Raw genomic sequence first — 23,753 nt, forward strand, 5'->3', positions numbered from 1 at the left:
ACTATTTCCCACCCAAGCTTCTTACCTTACTGTTTAGGCAGCATCTGTGGTAGTACTTTTTATTACCAGGACTCAGGGTGCCATGCCAGAAGCCTGGCTGTTCTCTCTACCTCTTTCCCACCTTCTCCTCCCTAAACAACCAAGTCCCCATTCCTCCCAGTAGCTCTCAAATCTGCCAATTTCTCAGACTCTACTGCCACTCCCCTAATCCAGGATTCTAGGTCCTTGCCCTTGTCAGGATTTCTGGAGCAGCCTTCTAGCCATTTTTCTCTTCCCTTCCAGTCCACATCCCTCACTGCCATCAAAGCTCACTTCACACTTCACAACCCAGCTTAAAACCTTCCACCAGGCCGGGCGCGGCCTGTAATCCCAGCACTTTGGGAGGCCAAGATGGGCGGATCACCAGGTCAGGAGATAGAGACCATCCTGGCTAACACGGTGAAGCCCCGTCTCTACAAAAATACAAAAAACTAGCCGGGCGAGGTGGCGGGCGTCTGTAGTCCCAGCTACTCGGGAGGCTGAGGCAGGAGAATGGCGTAAACCCGGGAGGCGGAGCTTGCAGTGAGCTGAGATCTGGCCACTGCACTCCAGCCTGGGCGACAGAGCTAGACTCTGTCTCAAAAAAAAACAAAAAAAAAACCTTCCACCAACACCTGGCAGCCGACAATGTGTGGTCTAGGTTCCCTGAAGCCTGTGTGCAAGGCTCTTTGTGGTCAGCCTGTCCCACCTACCTCCCCAGCCACACCTCCTCCTTGATGTCAGGCTCCAGAACACAGCTGAGGACCCTTCATTGTCCTCGACACAGTGGGCTGCCCCAGTTCTGTTGCTTTGCCTGAGCATGCATCCCACTGGCCTTCACCTCGCTGATTCCTACCTGAATCAAGGCTCGACTCAGATGTCACCTCCTCTGAGAAGCCTTCTCTGCTCTTCCCCATCTCCTCAAAGATAGGTGAGGTGTCCTCCTCTGTGCTCCCTCAACAGCCAGTATTCACCTCTATCTTATCAGTAGATGTTTTTTGAGTTGTAATTTTAATCACATTGTGTGCCAGATTGTAATAAAGTTGTATCTGAGTCCATGTCAACTTTCCACATTAGCCTGTAAGCCACTAATACTCAAGAACCATATTTTAGTCATTTTTGCCTCATGTCACTTCCAGCGGTCCCTGGCATATAGCAGGTGTCCCATAAATATTGGTTGAATGTAATTGAAATAGTCAATTCACTCTTCTGTTAAAGGGACATAATTGGATAAGGCTGCAGTTCTGGTTCCGGAAAGCTGGTACAATTATGGCCACTTCTTAGCCTGCTTCTGTTCTCAGCTGCTTCCTGCTCCACTCTGCAACTGGGCTGCAGCCTTTAGTCCATCCCAAATGCAGTGTGAGGCTTAAGTAGTGCAGTTCTCTTCTCCAGATGTACTCTTTCACACCTTTCCTGGCTTTTGCTGACTTAACCATTGTATTTTGGTCTTCAGCATGTGTGAGTCACTGAGCTGAGATCATGAGGAGCCTCAGGCTGTGGCACATTGGAAATGGTTGAGTTTCCAGGTCCTCACCCTCATCAGGTTTTCTGTAGCAGCCTCCTAACCATTTTCTCTTCCCTTCCAGTCTGCATTCCTCTGGGGAAGAGAGAACTATAAGGGACATGTGATGGCTACCTTCAAATATTTAAAGGGCTGCCTTAAAGAGAAAAGAGTAGAATTTTCTGCTCTGGACAGAAAATTACAGAAAGTTCAACTTAAACTGGCTTTAATAATAAAGAGGATTTATTGGCTCAGGTCCAAGGAAGTCCAGAGACAAAGTGGAAACTAGACAACGCTCAGCCAGGGCTCTGCCTGCTTCCTGCAGTTGTCTTGGCTCCACCCTTTCTCTACCCATTGGCTTCACCCTTAGGCTGCTAGAAGAATGGCTGCAACAATTTGAGGTCAGAGCCACATACAACAATACTGGAGGAAGAGAAGCTATAACTAAATAACTAGGATTCTGTTTTCCTATAAGTTTCTAGCAAACTTCCCTCATGTTTTATTGTATTAAATTGGATCACATTCTTATATCTGAGACAATCCCATTGGTTGGGAAATGTCATGCACTGATTGGCTTAGGTTTGGTGTCCCAAAGAGCCAGGGGTTCTGGTCAGCTCCTGTTGAAGTATGTGGGCTGCCTGGAAGAGGGCTGGATACCTAAGTGAAAACCAGGGTATGGAGTTAGGAGGAGGAAAATGGCTCAATGTCCACTGTGCTAGCACCAGGCGGTACTTATACCACCCTTAAAACCGTAATCTTCTGCTTCCCAGTTGGTTATGGCAGAAACCCTGGAATTGTGAGGCTGTAGAGTTATGAGAAAAGTTGATTAAGTTCAGAATCAATTTAACATTGTGTGTGGCTGGACAGTGTATAAGAGTGGCAGGGGCGAGTAGGGATGTCCTTGTTGCTTTCTTCAAAGATTTTTCTCTTTTACTAGTTCAGCAGGAGATGCATTAAGCCTCCCAGCTTGTCTCCTCAGCACCTGTCCCTAAAGCAAGCATGCTGGGAATGGTAAACAGCTTCCTCTCTCCCATCTCCCAATTATCTCACTCATTTTCTCTTTTTCCCTTAGGCTCTGTAATGCAACACAGCGGCTGCTGGTGGGTTCTTTTTTTTTTTTTTTTTTTTGAGACGGAGTCTCACTCTGTCACCCAGGCTGGAGTGCAGTGGCGCAATCTCGGCTCACTGCAAGCTCCGCCTCCCGGGTTCACGCCATTCTTCTGCCTCAGCCTCCCGAGTAGCTGAGACTACAGGCACCCGCCACCGCGCCCGGCTAATTTTTTGTATTTTTAGTAGAGACGGGGTTTCACCGTGGTCTCAGTCTCCTGACCTTGTGATCCGCCCCCCTCGGCCTCCCAAAGTGCTGGTGGGTTCTTAAGCTAAAAGTGAGGGCCCTCCTGAGAAACCAGGCTGTGGCCCACCCCATGAAGACCCTCAGACTCAGAACAATAACTGAGCAGCAAGAGAGCTTTTCCCCTTCCACTAGCTCGGAAAGTTTTGCCCTATTCGACCCATGACCATTCTGATTACGCTGTGCTTTCTTGTCCCCTCTAGATGTTCGACTGGATAAGCCACAACAAGGAGTTATTCCTACAGAGCCACACGGAGATCGGAGTCAGCTACCAGTACGCCCTCGACCTCCAGACGCAGCACAATCACTTTGCCATGAACTCTATGGTGAGCTGAGGGGCTGTTCTTAGGGCTGCCTCTGGGAGTGGGAGAGTGGGGAGAAGGGGGAGGAGGGACAGAAACAGACTTTCCACTCAAGGAAGAACTGTGAACATGCGGACCCTTTGGTATTCCATTTGTTGGAATGGGGATGAGTGCAGGGCATGTGGCCAGCCAGCTGTTCCTGCAGCAGATTATGCCTCCAGATCCTGCTTTACACAGTGAAAGAATGTGCCCGAGGTTGTAGGAGGCATTGGCTTAGCTCAAGTCTAGAAGGGCGAGTTCCACCAGTTCCACTTCACTGACTTAGCCAACGTTTTTTTGTCCCCAGCATGTGTGAGTCACTGAGCTGGGATGGTGAGGGGCCTCAAGCTGCGGCACATTGGAAATGGTTGAGTGACCTGGGGCTGTTTAGACTGGGGAAGAGAAACCCTAAGGAACATGTGATTGCTGCCTTCCAATATTTAAAGGACTGCCTTAAAGAGAAAAGAGTAGAATTGCTTTATGTTTGTTTAGAAGGCAGAAATGTTCAGGGGATGGCAGTTTGAGGGGGAGGCAGGACGTGACTCAGAGCGGGAGGTGGGGTGGGATGCAGTGGAGGATAATGAGCTCTCCATGATGGGCAGTGTTCAGGCAGATGCTGAACACTCAGAGAGGGATGTTTGCTAACTGTGTGGCCAGATAGAACTTACTTTACCTCTCTATGCTTCAGTTTCCTTATGTATAAAATGGAAATAATAATAGCTACTATATAAGGTTGTTGCAAGGATTTAATGTGTTAACTGTAAAACAATGAGAACGGCGCCTGGCACATAGTAAGTCATCAGTAAACGCTGGTGTTATGATAATGATAAGGATGGAGGAGTTCAGTCCATATGACCACTGTTATTCTTCATAAACCTAACACTTAGGGATATATTTTTGTTTCCCTGCATGGTTACCCTTTATTTCAAAATTGTGTCTGCTCCTTGAAGCCAGTATATTTCAAACTCCTGCAGCCTAAGAATGCCTGTCTCCTCCACCAGCTCTTCCTACTTGAATTATTGGTCCAGAAGACTAGCTCCACCATTCCTCATATATCTGAAAAACAAAGACAGCTTATCATTGTAGCTGATGATGTTGGGAATGGAGCAAGTGTTAGAAAAACAGAAACAAGGTGAATCACAGACTCCAAGAAGGAAGAGAATTTCATTTTCTATGAGGCTCTTTTAAATATGCTATGCACTGGAATTAACACATTGGAGAAGAAATATTTTAGGTTGGTGCAAAAGTAATTGCACTTTTGCCATAACTTTTAATTAAATAATTCTGGCCTCAAGTTGTTCACTGTCTAACTAGAGAAAGAAAACTTAGACAATCATGGGGCAGCTTGATATGTGCAGTGATAGGGATATGCTGAGTTAACTAAGAACCTTAAAATCTCAGTGGTTGAAAACAACAGAGGTTTGTTTATTGTTCCTACCACACATCCATCCCTAGCTTGTAGGAGCTCTGCTTATCATAGCCACTTAGGGAGACCTGGGCTGATGGTATAGCCACCAGCTCAGATCTGCCAGCTCAGATGCTACCAGCCTTGCCAGACGAAGCATGTACCCAAGGACACATGATGGACACACGCTGGCTCTGAAACCTTCCAACTAGAAGTGACACATTTGCTCACATTCCATTGGCCAACGCCAATCACTGGGGACATCGTGCAGTCCTATCACATGCTGGGAAGGAGAGAGCAGGATGGTTGTGAGCAGCTCTAATGACTAGCACACTGAAGGATGTTAGATAGAGGTGAACATCATGAGACTTGCATAGAAAGATCACTCTGGCTGTGTTGATGAAGGTTGTGAGACCAGGCAGATGAAGGTTGTGAGACCAGACAGGGAAATCATCAACACTGATTGTGTTATCAGTCTTGGCCACAACACAGTCTTGTGTCTTCATCTAAATGTAAAGACTCATTCTCTTCCCACTGGTCTCCTGTAGATATATCTCATTTCTGTCTCCCTTTAGTGTAGAGTAGCAAAGCAATTGATAACAGGTGATTAAGAACGTGAACTCAAATCTAATCAAGTCTGATTATTTGTGTGCCTTGTGGATTTTCCTGGTGAGTTTTACAAATTCTGTGCCAGAATTTTCACGTCACCCAACTGCCTGGCCCTAAGGCAGACAAACTCATTTTAATAAGAAACAAAGACAACCATAATTAGGGAGGTAAATCCACCACCAAGCCCCTAGAAACAGTGAACTTCAAAGTTAAATCAAAAGAGTCTTTGGTTTTGAATTATCTGTACAACTGCTCTTCTCTGCTAGTATGGATAACTGAGAGTTAACAGCACATCAAAAACCTTTCTTCGGACAGATTTACTGTTGAAGTCTCCATTTTAAGGGAGGAAATTTACTGAAGGGAAGTATTTTCTGAAACGGGGAGAGAGAAGAGATTTAGTATACAACAGCCAATTAGTGTGTCCCAGCCCATCTAGTAGCCTCCCTCACTGTGAATGCACACAGCACTCAGAGGCCTCCTTGGCCTGATTAGGCTGGATCTCCTCTCTGGCTTCAGGGTGAGGGAAGGGAAATCCCAGGATTTTTGGATCAAATTGCCTGCACGCCTGTGCTTGATAAACATGGCCTGGTGCCTTCGTTAAATGGGAGGTTTAAGGTTTGTTATTAAAAGAAGCTTCCTGCAAAGAGGGATGTCAGCATCCCAAGCAGGTGAAAGGAGGGAATTACAGATTCCTTTTCTCTGGCCTGGTGATGGATGTTGCTGCCAAGAAACAAATGTATGCAAGTGGCTACTGCTGGACCTCAGTGACTACAGGAATGATCAGTTACTTGGGGGAAGTGGGAATGTGGATTGTTCCGTAAATTCACTGCAGCATTTCTGTTCTTGGAAATTATACACACACATATACATATACCCACACATCTGTTCATGTAAATGTAAATATAGCATACTTTGTTTTAGGCTGCAGGTAAGTCTTCTGGCATTGAATCTTGTTTTACCACATGGAAATAGGCCAGCGGTTCCTTATGTTTCGGGTAGTGCACAGATCCCTTTGAAACCAAATGAAGGTTGTGAATCCTCTCTTCAGAGAAATGTATGCATGAACACATTTTTAAAGACAATTTCCAGAGATTCAGGGGAATCCTAAAACCTGTCAATCAACCTCCCCAACTTAAGGTTCTAAGAACCTTATCACTTCTTTATTCACTCATTTAACAAATAATTAAAGATCAGACATTGTATTGGATACTGAGCATATAGTGGTGAACAAGACAGAGATGATTATGTCTCCTGGAGAGTCCAGCGGGGAGATAGATGTTAAGTATATAATCTCACAAGTAAATATATAATTACAAACTAATAAGTCTTATGTTGGAAAAGGAAGGGATGTTATGACAGAGTTTAAGAAAAGGGCCCAATTTAGATGGGGGGTGGTCAGGTCAGGTACATTTTTCAATCAATAATCTGCATTGACTTAATGATGATTGTTCATTCATTGGTAGAAATTAATGGCCTGTGAATTGAAGTAACTCTATAATGTACCAAAGAACTTATAATTTAAAGAAGTCCTAGATATATCATTTTGTGACTGAAAATGACCAACTAGTAACTTACCTGTTCAGTTTTATTTTCACATGTCAATTTTTTATACATTGGTTGAAGACCCAATTCCAGCAAAAGTGAGCATTACTGAGAGTATTAATTTGCTAGGGCTGCCATAACAATGTCATGGACTGGGTGGTATGAGCAACAGAAATTTGTTTACTCACAGTTCTGGAATCTAAAAATTCAAGATCAAGGTGATGGCAGGTTTAGTTTCTCTTGAGGCCTCTCTTCTTGGCTTGCAGATGGCTACCTTCTCACTGTGCTGCCAGGTGGCCTTTTCTCTGTGAGCACACACCCCTGGTATCTCTCTGTATGTCTTAACCTCCTCTTTTTATGTAAAGATACCACTCAGATTGGATTAGATCCCACCGTAATGGCCTCATTTTAACTTAATTACCTCTTTAAACACCCTACTCCACATGCAGTCACTTTTTATCGTACTTGGGTGTTAGAGCTTCAACATATAAATTTTGGGGCTCTGCAGTTCAATCTGTAATACAAAGAAATAATTGCATATTATTAAATCACAGAAGAAAAATCAGAAATTTTCTAAATTTTATCTATGAATTGGTACCAGGAGACACCATCAATTAGTAACATACCAAGAGTGTGGGAGTGATACCCTACTAAATACGGTATATAAATAAAATGAAAAAAAGTTAAAATTGGTTGATCTTTAGATTTTTTGTCATAACATGTGTTTTTGAATTTCCCACTGGGAAATCCAGTTCTTTTGATCTTCAATTAATAGTGATAATAATAACAACAACCCACCTACTAAACCCAGTAGGAAAATATTCTGTTGCTTCTTACAGTGCCTCAGACAACCAGCTTTCCTGAGCTCTCTGGGGTCTCCCTCTTTTTAAATTCTGCCTTCTGCTGTGGAAGCCTTTTGCATCAATTTTCTTTCCCCTGAGTGTGGCCCTCTACTCTGATGGGAGTATGGGCAGATGGAAGGGAAGTTGGGTGGTAATATGCACAGAACAGTCATCTAGCCATCTATGCTCTGGTTCTTCATGAGACTCGCAGGAGTACATGCAAACATAGCACTATCTTATTTACAATTTTAATTAGCTGATTCTTCGGGAAAAATAATTGCTAATGGCTTCTGTCTAGAGTTTTAAAATATGAAATGATACTCATTTTCTATTATGACTGTGAGGATTCACTGTAGTGATAACAATGTGCGGCTGGGCGGGGGAGTCCTTTCTGCTGCAGCATGCTTGATAGCTGTTTTAATCCCATTAATTCGCTTGCCAAAGGCACATATTGCCACTTGATGGTGTGCAAATCAGACCAGTTGCAGAAAAAAACTACAGAGTTCTCTCTTTGTTTTGAGGGAAGGTTACAAATGACAGCACCAAGGAAAAATCAGATCTGATACGAGAAAAATCAAGAGTCTGAGGCAGGCAGGTGGTCTCCCAACCCTAATCTGAGAAACCTTGCCCTTGGGCCCTCTGTCATCTTCCATTCTTGGCAGCTAAACCGTGATTCTGTGGCACTTCCCATCTCCAGATAGGCAGCACTTTTTAGAATGACAGAATTTCTAGATTTGATGTGAACACACAACACACAACACACACACACACACACTATTGTAATGTTTAAGTAGCCAGTGTTTGACACTACCATAACTGCAAAACCCCTTAGTAGACATAGAACTTGTTTTAAAAAAATGAAGAAGAATAGTTCAATCTTATATAGTAAGCATTAGTCTTTTTAGTGTATTTTTTTCTCAAAGAATCACATATGGAGCTTCCTAAACATGCAGATTTCTTTTTGATTACCTCCCTAGTTCTGGAAAATCATAATCTCTTGGAGCAGGATCCCAGGATTGTAAAGAAGTTCCCCGAGTGATTTATATGCACGTTAAGTCAGAAAACTGTTTTTCTATGAAGATCTGTATGTATTAAATAGTCACTTTCTAAAAGAAAACATTACAAGTTCTGAAGGACAGTTCACTTCCAGCATGACAGTGTGAAGAACTCTGCAAACCTGTTATCCATTGAAACTAGTGAAAATTTTTAAAACAAGCATTTAAAGTCTCTGGAAATGGTCCAAAATGCATACAGCAAATGAAAAACATTTATTCAAGAACATACACTAAAATTCAGTAAGAACAGTGAGCCTGTGGTATTTGAACCAAGACCCACTCTCTTCTTTTCCCCTCCCAACTCAGTAAGTTTGAAACTACTCAAGAAAGCTTCCACCAAGAACACACGGTTCCTTTCCCCTCCACCCTAGTTCCCAGTTGAAGGAGTATCTTCCCAGGTGGAACATTTCTTATCCTGCCCCAAACTACCTGTTGCTGAAGCCAAGTTCTGGTTGAATGTGGCCCAGAGGTGGAGACTCCCTTCTACCCAGCCCTCGTTCTTAGAACAGTGGCTGTGCAATGTTTGCCAGGGCCCCAATCACCCTTAGGCAGAATTTCCATGTTGGGAGAGAGAAGCCAAGGAGACCTGAGGCTATTCATCTCATTCTACTGAGCATTCAGCTCCTAAAGTGGGCTGGGCTTCAGAAAAGCCCACCATTGTCCCTAACCCCAGCTCCAGAGCTGCCGCTCAGAGATTTTGCTTGAGGTGGAAACAAACTGTAAAAAGAGAACTCCAGATCTTTCCCCAAAGGAACTGACTTCATGTGCAACAGAGGATGGAAAAGTTCAAGCCACTTCCAAAAATGCTCTTAGGGATATTATGGTAAAAGGAAATTAGGAGACGATTGGTAGATTCATTGGTGACTTAGGCCGCATTTCAAGCAGGTTAGTTTGCCAGAGAGAATCAGGGAAAGAGATCTGGGGCCAGAAAAAATTTCAAGCGTTGACTTCAGGAACTGTCTCTTCAAAGAGACCCAAATTTAATTGCTTATGTCTGTGGAACCACTTATGCCCCAGTACATTGTTGAAAACAATAGAGCAATCAGCTTGCAATTAATAGAATTAAATTCCATTGACAGCACCAAGGAAAAATGAGATCTGGTACAAGATCTGGTACCAGCTGGGTTTGATCAAGGAAAGAAAATCAGAGCACTGCCAAAGCCACTGTCATTGCAGGGTGCCTGTGAGCCTATCCAGTGCTGTACTGCCCCCGGGAGCAACATTGGAGGCTACTTACTGTAGAAGTGTGGGGGAGTGGGAATAGATTTCGCTACAATAATCCAGTCAGTCACTAAACAAATAAGCAAATAACAACAAGTTCCAAAAGAAGTGGGAGACCAGTACCCAGAGTTACTCCTATATGACCTGAAATGTCCAGTTTTCAACAAAAAAATTATGATACATGCAAAGAAACAGGAAAGTATGACCAGGAAAAAAAAAGGATTCAAAATATACACTAGAAAAAAATAGAAAACAGTCAACAGAAATCACCTGTGAGAGCAACCAGATGTCAAATTTTACAAAGACTTTAAAGTTGCTATTATAGATATGTTCAAAAAAACAAACCTTGGTTGAAGAATTAAACGAAAGCTTAATTACAATGTCCCCGTCAAATACAGAATATCAGTAACGATAAAGACATTATTATTATTGTTATTATTATTATTATTTATTTTGAAATAGGGTCTTGCTCTATCACCCAGGCTGAAGTGCAGTGGGACAATTGTGGCTGACTGCAGCCTCAACCTCCCAGGCTCAAGCAGTCCTCCTACCTTAGCCACCTGAGTAGCTGAGACTACAGGTGCATGCCACCAGGCCTAGCTAATTTTTCTATTTTTTGTAGATATGGGATTTTGCCATGTTGCTCAGGCTGAGAGGCTTTTTTTAAAAAAAAGAAATATGGAGCTGAAAAATACAATAACTGAGACAAAAAATTTTTAGAGAGGCTCAATATGGATTTGAACTGGCAAGAAAAAAATAGAATTAACAGTCTTGAAGATAAACTAATAGAAATTATGCAATATGAAGAACAGAGAGAAAAAAGAATGAGGACAAATGTACAGGGCTTCAGAAAAACATGAGACACCATTAAGTGCACCAACTGCTATACATAATGGCAGTACCATAAGGAGAGGAGAGAGAGGAAGAAACAGAAAAAATTATTAGATGAGATAGTGGCTGAAATCTTTCAAAATTTATTTTAAAATATTTATGACCGGGATGCTGAAGACACTCCAAGTAGGGTAAATTCAACAAGATCCACAAGCAGACACATTATGGCAAAATACTGAAAGCCAAAGACAAGGAAAACCTTGAAAATAGCAAGAGAAAAATGACTTCTCTGTTACAAGGGAACCTCAATAAGATTAAAAGCTGATTTCTGATCAGAAACAATGGAGGTCCAAAGGAAGTAGGACAACATATTAAAAAGTGCTCAAAGGAAACAACTGTTAATGAAGAATACTATATCCAACAAAACTATCATTCAAAAATCTAGGTGAAATAAAACTATTCTGAGATAAACAAAAACTGGGAAAATTTGTTTCTAGCAGATGCACCTTATAAGAAATAATAAAGGAAGTTTTTCAGGCTGAAAGCAAGTGACCGTTGATGGTAATCTGAATCTATACTAAAAGACAGAGCACTGATAAAGGTAATTATGTGACTATAAAAGACAGCATAAGCACACATTTCTTCTCCTTTTTTCTTTTAATTGATTTCAAAAGCAATCATATAAAATAGTGTGTACATAATGTATTGTTGGGCCTATATAACATGAAAATGTAATATGTTTTCCAGTGATAGCATAAAGGAGGTTGGTAGGAGCAAATTTGTATTAGGCTAAGGAAATTACTCCAGATGATAACTTGAATCCACAGGAACAAATACAGCGAATCAGAAGTGATAAATAAGACTAATATGAAAAAAGCTATAAACATATAGTAATCCTCCTTCTTTGTCTCAGCTTCTATAAAAGACATAAAATTACAGAAAGTGATACTTATAACAATCTAATATTTGGTTTATAACATTTATAAATGTAATATATATAAAATATGACAAAATGTGAGGAAGGGATAAAGCTCTATACGAGTAACATTTTTATGTCTCGCTGGAATTAAGTTAACATACAGGAGAAGCTGATTCTGATAAGTTAAGGTGTATATGGTAAGCCCTAGAACAATAGCTAGGAAAATAACTCCCAAAGTATAGTGAAAAAAAATCAATCAGTAAAGATATTAAGATGCTACACTACAAAATATTCACTTATGCAAAAAAAGCAGTACTGGAGTAATAGAAATAGAAAAAAAGACATATAACGTATAGAAAAAAGTCTAATGGCAGACATAAACTCTATTAATAATGATGTTAAATGTGAAAGGATTCAATAATCCAATCAAAGGTAGAAATCATCAGACTGGATTTAAAAACCAAGATCCAGTTTAGTAGCACTGTCAAAAAACATTTAAGACCCAATCTAACTACTGTATACAGGAGGCACATTTTGGATTCAAAGATATAAATATATGGAAAGTAAAATGATAGAAAAAGATGTATTATGCAAACAACAATCACAAGAATAGTCAAGTGACTATATTAATAACAGACTATTAAGTGCATCTTAAAAGAACAACAAAAAGTTACTGAAGATAAAGAACAACTTTTTTTTTTTTTTTTTTTTTTTTTGAGTCTGAGTCTCGCTCTGTCGCCCGGGCTGGAGTGCAGTGGCTGAATCTCAGCTCACTGCAAGCTCCGCCTCCTGGGTTCACGCCATTCTCCTGCCTCAGCCTCCCAAGTAGCTGGGGCTACAGGTGCCCGCCACCTCGCCCAGCTAGTTTTTTGTATTTTTTTTTTAGTAGAGACGGGGTTTCACCGTGTTAGCCAGGATGGTCTCGATCTCCTGACCTCGTGATCCGCCCGCCTCGGCCTCCCAGAGTGCTGGGATTACAGGTTTGAGCCACCGCGCCCGGCCAAGAACAACTTTTTAAAGGAGAAGAACGTCACTCTATCAGGAAGATATAACAACTATAAGCACATATACACCTAACAAAAAAGTACCAAAATACACAAAGCAAAAACTGACAGAAATGAAGGAAGAAATATACAATTCAAGTGTACTAACTAGAGACTTCAATACCCCCTTTTAATAATGGATGGAACAAATTAGCAGAAGGAAATAGAATACCTAAACAAAGAAATAGAAGACTATAAGCCAAATTGAACCAACAGACATCTATAGAACACTCCATCCAACAATAGCAGACTATACAATCTTCTCCAGGGCATGAAACATTGTCCATAACAGACCATATGCTAGGCCAAAAAACAAACCTCATGAAATAAAAAAGGATAGAAATAATGCCAGATATTTACCCCACCACAGTGGAATGAAATTAGAAATCGGTAACAGAAAGAATTTCAGAAATTCATGAATATGTGGAAATTAAATGACATCTTCCTGAATATCCAATAGCTAAAAGAAGAGATAAAAAGGAGTATTGGAAAATAATTTTAAATGAATGAAATTTTTGCACATCATACCATAACTTACATGATACAGCTAAAGTTGCGCTTAGAGGGAACATATAGTTGTAATGTCTATATTTAAAAAGCTAAAAAAAGTTCTCAGTAACCTAAACTTCCACTTTAAAACACTAGAAAAAGAAGAGCAAATGAAACCTGAAGCAAGCAGAAGAAAGGAAATAATAAAGATTAGAGTAGAAATTAACTAGAGAATAGGAAAACAATAGAGAAATTTAATGAAACCAAAAGCTGGTTTATTGAAAAGGTCAACCAGATTTACAAACCTTTAGCTAGAACAACCAATGAAAAAAATTACTAGACTCAGAAATGAAAGAGGGGATATTATTACTTATCTTACAGAAACAGAAAGTATTATAAAGAGATGCTATAAATAATTGCAAGCCAATAAATTAGATAATAAATGAAATGGACAAATTCATAGAAAGATAGTAACAACTGATACTGATTCAAGAAGAAATAGATAATCTGAATAGACCTATAGCAAGTGAAGAGATTGAATTAATAATCAAAGAGATATTCTCAAAGAAAAGCCCAGGCCCAGATGGCTTCATCACTGAATTCTACCAAACATTTAAAGAAGAATTAGTACTCATTTTTTGTAAGCTTATATGAAAAAAAAAAAAAAGATGAGGGAACACATCCCAGCTTAAGAGACCGGTATTACCCTGATACCAAAACCAGATAAATCTGTCACATAAGAAAACTACAGACAAATATCTCTTATAAATATGGATGCAGAAATTTCCAACAAAATACTGTCAAACCAAATCCAATTAGCCAGACATGGTGGTGCTCACGTATAGTCCCAGCTACTTGTGAGGCTGAGGCAAAAGAGTTATTTGACTCCAGGAGTTTTATGGCTGCAATGAGTTATAAGCTTGTCATTGCATTCCAGCCTGGGGACAGAGCAGACCCCATCTCTAAAACAAACAAAAAGAAACAAAATCCAGGAACATATAGAAAGAATTACACACCATGACCAAGTGGGAGTCATCCCAGAACTGTGAGTTTGGTTTAACTTCAGTAGGAAAAAAAACCAAAAATCATGTGATCATCTCAATAGAACCAGGAAAAGCATTTGACAAAATCCAACACCTATTGGCCGGGCGCGGTGGCTCAAGCCTGTAATCCCAGCACTTTGGGAGGCCGAGACGGGCGGATCACCAGGTCAGGAGATCGAGACCATCCTGGCTAACACGGTGAAACCCCGTCTCTACTAAAAACTACAAAAAACTAGCCAGGCGACGTGGCTGCGCCTGTAGTCACAGCTACCCGGGAGGCTGAGGCAGGAGAATGGCATGAACCCGGGAGGCGGAGCTTGCAGTGAGCTGAGATCCGGCCACAGCACTCCAGCCTGGGTGACAGAGCAAGACTCCGTCTCAAAAAAAAAAATCCAACACCTATTCATAATAAAAATACTCAACAAACTAGGAATAGAAGATAACTTCCTCAACCTGAAAAGGGGCATCTACAAAAATTCACAGCTAATGTTATACTTAATAGTATACATGATACTTCCCCACTTAAGATCAAGAACAAGACAAGGACACTCTTGCCACTTCCATTCAATATTGGAGGGTCTATTCAGGGCAATTATTCAGGAAAAAGAAATAAGTCATCCAGATTGGAAAGAAGTAAAACTATATTTTCAGATGACACAACCATGTATATGAAAAATCCCAAAACATTCAGTAAAAACTATTAGAGCTAGTAAATTAGTTCAACAAAGTTACGGGATACAAAATGAATAAACAAAAATTAATTGTATTTCCATGCACTTAAAATGAGCAATTTGAACACGGAAATAAGAAAACAATTCCATTTATAATAGCATAAAAAAGAATAAAATGCTTGGGAATAAATTTAATAAAAAAAGCATAAAACTTATACTCTGAAAACTATAAAGCATTGTTGAAAGAAATTGAAGATACAAATAAATGAAAAAAAAGCTCATGTTCATTGATTAGAAGACTTAATATTGTTAGGATGGCAATACTCCTCAAATCCTTGATCTATAAATCCAGTATATCTCTATCAGAATCCCAACTGGATTCTTTGTAGAAATTGACAAACTGATTCTAAAATTCATGCGGAATTTTAGGAGATGCAGAATAGCCAAAATAATGTTGAAAGAGAACAAAGTTGGAAGACTCATACTATGCAAAAGTAATTAAGACAATGTGATACTGGCATAAGGATAGACATATAGATCATTGGAATAGAATTATGAGTTCATAAATAAACCCATGTGTCTGTGGTCAACATATTTTGGACAAGAGTGCCAATGTCATTTCATGGGGAAAGAATTGTCTTTTCAACAAATGGTGCTGGGACAACTGGATAGTCATAAGCAAAAGAATGATGTTGGACCCTTACCTTACACTAAATTAAAAATGGATAAGTTGGACATCATCAAAATAAAAAATTTTGTGCATCAAAACCGACAGTGAAGAAATGAAAAGACAAATCACAAAATGGGAGAAAATATTTGCAAATCACTTATCTGATAAGGGAGTTATATCTGCAATCTATATAGAACTCTTACAACTCAGTAATAAAAAGACAACTCAATTAAAAATGTTCAAAGGATTTAAATAGACATTTCTTCAATAATACATACAAATGGTCAATAAGCGCATGAAAATATTCTTGATATAATTAGTTATCAGGCAAATGTAAATCAAAACCACAGTAAGATACTACCTCTTACCCACTAGAATGCACTAGAATGGCTATAATCAAAACTCTGGCTAGGTGTGGTATCACGCCTGCAATCCTAGCACTTTGGGAGGCTGAGTCAGGCAGATCCCCAGAGTTCAGAAGTTCGAGACCAGCCTGGCCAACATGGTGAAACCTGGTCTCTACTAAAAATACATAAAAAACTAACTGGGTATGGTGGTGCATGCCTGTAGTCCCAGCTACTGGGGAGGGTGAAGCAGGAGAATCACTTGAACTCAGGAGGCAGAGGTTGCAGTGAGCTGAGATTGCACCACTCTGCACTCCAGCCTGGGCAACAGAGCAAGACTCCATCTCACCAAAAAAAAAAAAAAAAAAAAAGGATGTGGAGAAGTCAGAATGCTCATACGTGGCTGGAGGAGTGTAAAATGGCATAACTAATTTTGAATACAGTCTGACAGTTCCTCAAATAGTTAAGCATAGACTTGCCATATGACCTAGTAATTCAATTCTTAGGTATATACTTAAGAGATATGAAAACATATGTCTACATAAAACGTGCATACATTGTACACAAATGTTTGCAGCAACATTATTTATAATAACCAATAGGTGGAAACTACCCAAGTTTCCATAAACTGATGAATGGATAGACAAAACGTAGTATCTTCGTATAATGGAATTATATTTATTTGGTCATAAAAAGGAATGACGTGCTGATATGTGTTACAACATGGATGTACCTTGAAAACATTTTGCTAGGTGAAAGAAGCTGGGAACCAAATACCACCTATTATTAGGTTTCATTTATTTGAAAAGTCCATAATAGGCAAATCTTTAGAGATAGAAAGTAGATTGGTTTTTGCTTAGAGTTAGAATGGAAGGGGTATAAGAGAGTTATATCTAATAGACACAGAGTTTATTTCTGAGACAATGAAAATGCTCTAAAATTGATTGTGGTGTTGGTTGTACATATCTATATGCTAAATAATATACTAAAAACCATTGAATTATGCACTTTTTATTTTATTTCATTACATTACATTACATTACATTTCATTGAGATAGAATTTTACTCTTGTTGCCCAGGCTGGAGTGCAGTGGGACGATCTCGTCTCACTGCAACCTCTGCCTCCTGGGTTTAAGCGATTCTCCTGCCTTAGCCTCCTGAGTAGCTGGATTACAGGCGTCCACCCCTACACCTGGCTAATTTTTGTATTTTTAGTAGAGATGGGCTTTCACCATGTTGGCCAGGTTGGTCTTGAACTCCTGACCTCATATGATCCACCTCCCTTGGCCTCCCAACGTGCTGGGATTACAGGCACGAGCCACCGCGCCTGGCCTGAATTATACACTTTAAATGGACAAATTGTATGGTATATTGAAAAAAAAAGAAAATAAGACAACTGAAGAGTGAGTGTTTTGTAAGTGGTCTTAACTTGCTTGAAGATATAACCTTCCTAAACATTAGGGAATGCCCATGACAGAGTGTGGACACCAACTGTGGTGGTGTTAGGGAAGCTGAAGTAGGAAGATCTGTGTGTACCACTCGGTATTCACTCATTTGTCCATTCAACAAACTTTTGCTGTCTGTGTCGTTTACTAAACACTGAGAACAAGATTCATAAGACACAAAACTGTCTTCAAGGAGCTTGAAATTTAGCCATTCCCAAATTCATGTACCTAAGGCAAACAGAATTTTGCCCACTAGACTATAAACTCCTAGAGGCAGAGCTTTATCTGTTTTATTCACAGCTGTATCTGCAGGAACTATAACAATTCCTGGCAGTTAGTAGGTGCCTAAATAAATACTTGTTGAGTGAATGATGATGTTAAGCATGTCACAGTGTCTGTGAAACCCAAGTTTCCATAAACTGATGAATGGATAGACAAAACGTAGTATCTTCGTATAATGGAATTATATTTATTTGGCCATAAAAAGGAATGACGTGCTGATATGTGTTACAACATGGATGTACCTTGAAAATATTTTGCTAGGTGAAAGAAGCTGGGAGCCCAATAAGGCATGGCTCCAGCAGAAGCTGAACAACCACCAACTAGAAGGTGAATGAGAGCACTGATTTTCTTCAGGGATGGACATGCTTACAGTGTCCCCAGGCGATACACACTAACATCCAGGAACTACCAGACTGCGTGATCTTTCAAGTTCCACTGATCCCAAACATCTTTGTTTCTGGGATTCTCATCCTAAAGAAAGAAGCAAAGCCACTAAAAAGCAAACCCCCACCCCCTGACAAAAATAAACATGATCCAGTGGTTGCTGTTAACACTGGGGTTCCTAAGGCAGGCCTTTAGGGAACCTGTGATTACAAAGTACTGCATGTATACCCAGCCAGATCTGTTCTTATCAATCAAGTTGAACAGGATACAGTGTGTGTATCTCCACAGACAGCCTGGTGGGTGGAATTTCCCTTTTCTTCTGACTCAGTAGGAGCATTAAAATTTATTTTCTGATCTGCTCAGGATTCATTTATGACCCTTGCTCTTGGCGCCACTGTCAGCATTAAACTAGACCCAAAGGAGAGAACGGTGTGCTTTGAACTCATCTCTGGTGAAGCTAGTGCATGTCTCTAAGGCAGCAGTCCAGCACTCTGCCCACTAGTGTCACCTGGGAAGATTTTTAAAAATGCCAAAAATACCACATATGGGTTCCACTGTAGATTCTGATTTAACCATACTGTGGTGACTCAGGAAATCTGTACCAGGCTGAGAACAAAGTTGAAAATCACTACCAGTCCAGGGTGAAGAAAATAAGCCAACTGACATTAGCCCTGAGGTCACACTCTAAAGTTACCAAATAATTAGCCTGTGGACTTAGAGAGTGTCAGTTCATTTGTGTTGCTATAAGAGAATACCTGAGTCTGGGTAATTTATAAAGAAGAGAGATTTATCTGGCTCACAGTTCTACAGGTCACACAAGAAGCATGGTGCCAGCATCTGCTTCTGGTGAGGGCCTTAGATTTCTTCCACTCATACTGGAAGATGAAAGGCACTGGCATGTAGAGGTCACATGGCATGAGAGAAAACAGGGTCTAGCTCTGTCTCCCAGGCTGGCAGGCAGTGGCAGGATCGTGGCTCACTGCAGCCTGAACCTCCAGGGTTCAAGCAATCCTCCTGCTTCAGCCTCTCAAGTAGCTGGGACTACAGGTGTGTGCCACCATGCTGGCTAATTTTTTAATTTTTTGTAGATATAGGGTCTCACTATGTTGCCCAGGTTGGTCTCAAACTCCTGGACTCAAGTGATCTACCTTGGCCTCCCAAAGTGTTGGAATTACAGATGTGAGCCACCACGCCCAGCCCAGGTTCTTTTAACAACCAGCTTTTGTGGGAACTAATAGAGTGAGAACACACTCCTTACCTTGAGGAGGAGCCATTCATAAGGGATCTGGTCCCCTGACCCAAACAAGTCCCACTAGGCCCTACCTCCAAAGTTGGAAATCAAATATCAACATGAGGTTTGGAGAGTCAAGTATCTAAACTACAGGAGAAGATGAGGACTTTTCTCCGACGTCAAGAGTCTTCAGGGAGAAACAGTGCCTGTGTTTTACTCCCTACTCCTTGCTCTCCACCCCAACCTTTCCAGATGTCCCATTTGCTTTTACCCCCATCTCTATTCAGCCATATTTGGGGATTGGTTCCTATTCGAATAGGAAGCACAGGGAAGCTCCTTGTCTTAGGCAGACTTCTCAGTATTGCTCTAGTGCACACATGGCCTGGGTCCCTTCTACAGGGCTCCTCTGAGCTGACCAGTGGGGCTTGGCTAGTGACTCAGATTTCTGATTCATGGTTGGCACTGCCTGGCTCAACCATCTCTCTTTATTGCTTATCCCCTTCAGAGCCCAGATTTCCCTCCTTTTCTCCCTCACTCCTGGTTCTCTACCTACAATCCTGGGACATTCTTTTCTGGCTTCCATCCACTGCTCTCTGAGGTCCTTTGTCAGCATGTTCCTTAACCCAGGCTATTTGCTGTGTCCTCTTGGTGTTTGCCTTATGAGCCTTGTAGCTCAGTTGGCCCACCCACTTACACATACTCATCTGCAGCCACTACTTGCTCTCCATCAGGTCTGCAGTTGCTAAGCAGTTAATTTGTCTGAAATTCAGCCAAAGCTGATTTATGCCTTTCTTTGTGGTCTTCTGGAATTGAGTGAAAGGCATGAAATGGTCTGTGAAACCTGGTATGTCAGATGAGATATGTACATGAGAAGTCTTGAACTGTAAAGCAGAACACAAATGTGAAGTGTCGATAATAAGCAGTGACAGTGCCATTTGGGGACAGCATGGTAGCCAGCTAGGAGTACCAGATGAAGGGCAGACACTGATTGCAGACATTACAGGTGAGATGTTTGCAAGTCAGGAAACTGAAGAGGTGTGAGAGATCAGGACCAGATGGGCAGATAGGAAGGGAGCAGTACAAAAAGCAGAAGTCACAGGTCCTTATGCAACCAGAGGCCCGAAAATGAGGAAAAGCTAAAGGACTGTCTTCTGCAGTCCTTTCAGCTCTACTCTCAAAATATATTCAGAGTCCGGCCTCTTATTGCTGCCTCCATGGCTACCACCCTGATGCAAGCTGACATCAGCTCCTGCCTGGACTGCTGCAGTAGCTCTTACCTGGTCTCTCTGCCTCCACCTTTGCTCCCCAGCAGTCCATTCTCAACCCATGACCGGAGTGATCCTGCCTAAATGTGAGGTCTGTTACATTGTGTCACTCCTCTGCTTAAAATACCTTCATCTCTTCGTGTCCTTCTCATGATAAAAGCCGAAGTCCCTTACCATGGCTTACTGGGCTCCAATAGACTGAACCCCACTTACCTTTCACATCTCAGCCTCTACAACTTACTCATTTGTCCCAGTCATCCTGGGATTCTTGCTGTTTCTTGACCCACCAAAGACATTCCTGCCTCATGGCCTTAGACCCTGCTGCTCCTCTTCCTGCAGATAGCCGCATGGCTCACCCTCTTACTTCATTCAGGGCCGAGCTCAGGGGTCACGCTGTCCTGACTTCTCTATCTTATGTAGCGCTCTCCAGCCCCATCACGTGCTATCCTTTTCCCAGGCATATTTTATGTAACACTGAAATAAACATATAGTAAATATTTATTAATTTATTGTCTGACTCTTCTACTAAAAGGTAAGCTCTGAGAGCATAGGAATTTTGTCTGTCTTGTACCTTGCTTGCACAATGTCTTGTCTTGTTGAATTAATGAATGGATGAATAAACATATAGGATGACATATTTAAGATTCCAGCTATAAGGCAAGATATTGATGAAAGCAAAGAGTTGCCTTAATCCTGAACTTTCTTGCGGTTCTGTGGAGACAACGACTGTTCCTCAGGGCAGTTGGCTTCGGATTTACACGTAGAGATTATTGCTCCAAGGCAGGAGAGGGTAAGAGAATTCCATCTACCAGGCTCCTGCCCATTCTGGAGCTAGGCTATTCTGGAAAATCCAAGAGCACATCAAGGGCCCGATGGGAAAGCTTCAGAGATGAAAACACGCGTATTGAGTTCTCTCTCCAGAGGCCCCTTTTTCTCTGGGCTATGAGTTTTAGATCTTCAGTAGAAATTTCTCATCGTCTTCCCTCAAGGGAGAGGGAAGTGCCCCAGCTGTTGCATTTATAGCAAAGTAAAACAGCTGGGGCAGTAGGTGCTAACAGTAGCTCTGTGTACTTCCTTCTTAGTACTGTGATCCTAGGCAGGTTATTCAAATTTCTTAGAGCCTTACCACCTCATCTGTAAACAGGGGATAATGATAGTGCCTTTGTCAGGGATGGCGTAAGGGTGAAATGTGGTTGTGCGTTTTAGGCACAACATTTGACATGATGTTATATTTGCAAATGTTCAACTATTCTTGTTAAGATTAGGCATGCTAGAAGAAATAGTTATTGTTCGGGAAAGCTCCTCAGAGTTCTTAACTGCAGAGATTCTCAAACATTAGTGTGCATACCTATCACCTGGGACAATCTTGTTAAAATGCAGATTCTGATTCAGAAAGTTGGGGAAGGGCCTGAAATACTGCATTTCTAACCAGCTGCTAGGTGCAGCTGGTGCCATTGATCAAGCTCTGAGTAGCCAGGCCCTATTTAAAAAACGGTGGAGGGGGTCGGGGCGGCAGTTGGGGATAAAACGCTGATAAATACCTTTCTCGGAAGTCTTAGAGGCTCTAATTTCAACCTTAAAGGTAGCCTAAAGTTACTACATCCTAACCCAGAAAAGCTGCATTTTTCCTAATCAGTTGCCTCACTGGGTGTCCCCTGAATCTGATTCCAGCTGTACCCATCCTTCCCTACCATTTCAATTTTGCAACGATGTCTCATACAAAAACATTTACCCTGCCCAAGGAGGTTTACTCAGAGCTGAGAGAGACAGGGGAGCTTCTCTTTTTTCTTTTCTTTTCTTTTCTTTTGTTTTTTTTTTTTTTTTTTTTTGAGACTGAGTCTTGCTCTGTCCCCAGGCTGGAGCGCAGTGGCGCGATCCTGGCGGCTCACTGCAAGCTCTGCCTCCCAGGTTCACGCCATTCTCCTGCCTCAGCCTCCCGAGTAGTTGGAACTACAGGCACCCGCCTCCACGTCTGGTTAACTTTTTTTTTTTTTTTGTATTTTTAGTAGAGACGGAGTTTCACCGTGATAGCCAGGATGGTCTCTATCTCCTGACCTCGTGATCTGCCCGCCTCAGCCTCCCAAAGTGCTGGGATTACAGGCATGAGCCACCACGCCTAGCCTGTGTTTTTTCTGAAAGCTGTTTCTGGGTTTCCTGTGGCCTTTGGACATATGGCCAGGCGCTTGTTTTCATGACTGCTTAATGGTTTGTAAAGCAATTGCTGGAGGAAACATTGCTACAGCAAGCCAGGCCAGAGGGACAGGACTCATGAGCCAATGTTATCTTTGCTGAGCACCGGCCCTATTCCTGTTCCTTTTCTCTCTCCATCCGGCAGTGACAGATGGCCTCCACATGGTTTGACCTCCTGTTTGGCCAGACCTGATCAGATAGTCATCAATCAGCTGCCCCATTTGGCCCCCCAGAGGGCACCCTGTGGTTCATGGGAGGCAGAAGTTGGAAGTTTCCTTTAGAGCTCATCATATCTCATAGCTATTGTAGTATAGTTTCAAGCATGGGCAGTTCTTATTCCAGATGTTACTATCCCAGTGTCCATATGTTTTGAGGTGGGATCAGCAGGTTTACATGGTAATGTTAAACTAATTAATCATAAACTAATGATTTAACAGCTTTCGGACCCAAAGTGAGTTTTGTACTGGCAAAGATGTAAGTAATACATATGGTGTTATTAAGCTGGAGAAAGGAGATGAGGCTGAGCTTTCTCCATTGCATTGACACAATCTCTTTATTTTCTTACTGATACTGAATGTTACTCACAAGGTCTCTGAAAACTATATTGGAAAATCTCCAAATACTATTATTCATGGCTTTGAGATTGAGAAAATAAAAATTTACATTAATATAAGCTGCAGGGCACAAGAACAAGGGAGCAATAAGCAGAGGGGCCATGTAGGGAGGAAATCAAGATGCCGGGGTTCTAGTCTCATTCTTCCTCTTTCTTTGAACATGTTGCTTGACTGATATATCACATATTAGGTAGATACAAGCAATGGCTCAGTTCCTTTTTTTATTTCCTAACTGTAAAATGAGATTGTTGCATGAACTTGGCTTCTAAAAACTTTAAATAAAGTGTTTTTTAATTCTTTTCCTCAGAAAAGCAGTTTTGGTCATTTTATTAAAACCTGTTTATTCTACTATGTGTGAATTGTACTTCACTAAAAAAATACATTTTTTTGCTGAAGTCAAAAGAGGTGGGGACATTTGAGTAATTTCAGCTTTGATGGAGTGCAACC

General features: G+C 41.3%; 1 protein-coding gene across 10 annotated transcripts in view; it reads left to right on the forward strand.

Moving 5' to 3' along the window:
• The window catches only part of KALRN (kalirin RhoGEF kinase), a 645,945-nt gene that overhangs the window by 211,898 nt on the left and 410,294 nt on the right, over positions 1-23,753 (forward strand). For all 10 annotated transcript variants that reach the window (XM_023214983.2, XM_023214975.2, XM_023215000.2 and 7 more), the window contains exon 6: positions 3,074-3,196. In XM_023214983.2, coding sequence (XP_023070751.2) covers positions 3,074-3,196 — 123 coding nt within the window. The remainder of the gene's footprint in view (positions 1-3,073; positions 3,197-23,753) is intronic.

Source organism: Piliocolobus tephrosceles, chromosome 2 (genome assembly GCF_002776525.5).
Source record: "Piliocolobus tephrosceles isolate RC106 chromosome 2, ASM277652v3, whole genome shotgun sequence".
In the NCBI taxonomy this organism is placed as follows: Eukaryota; Metazoa; Chordata; class Mammalia; order Primates; family Cercopithecidae; genus Piliocolobus; species Piliocolobus tephrosceles.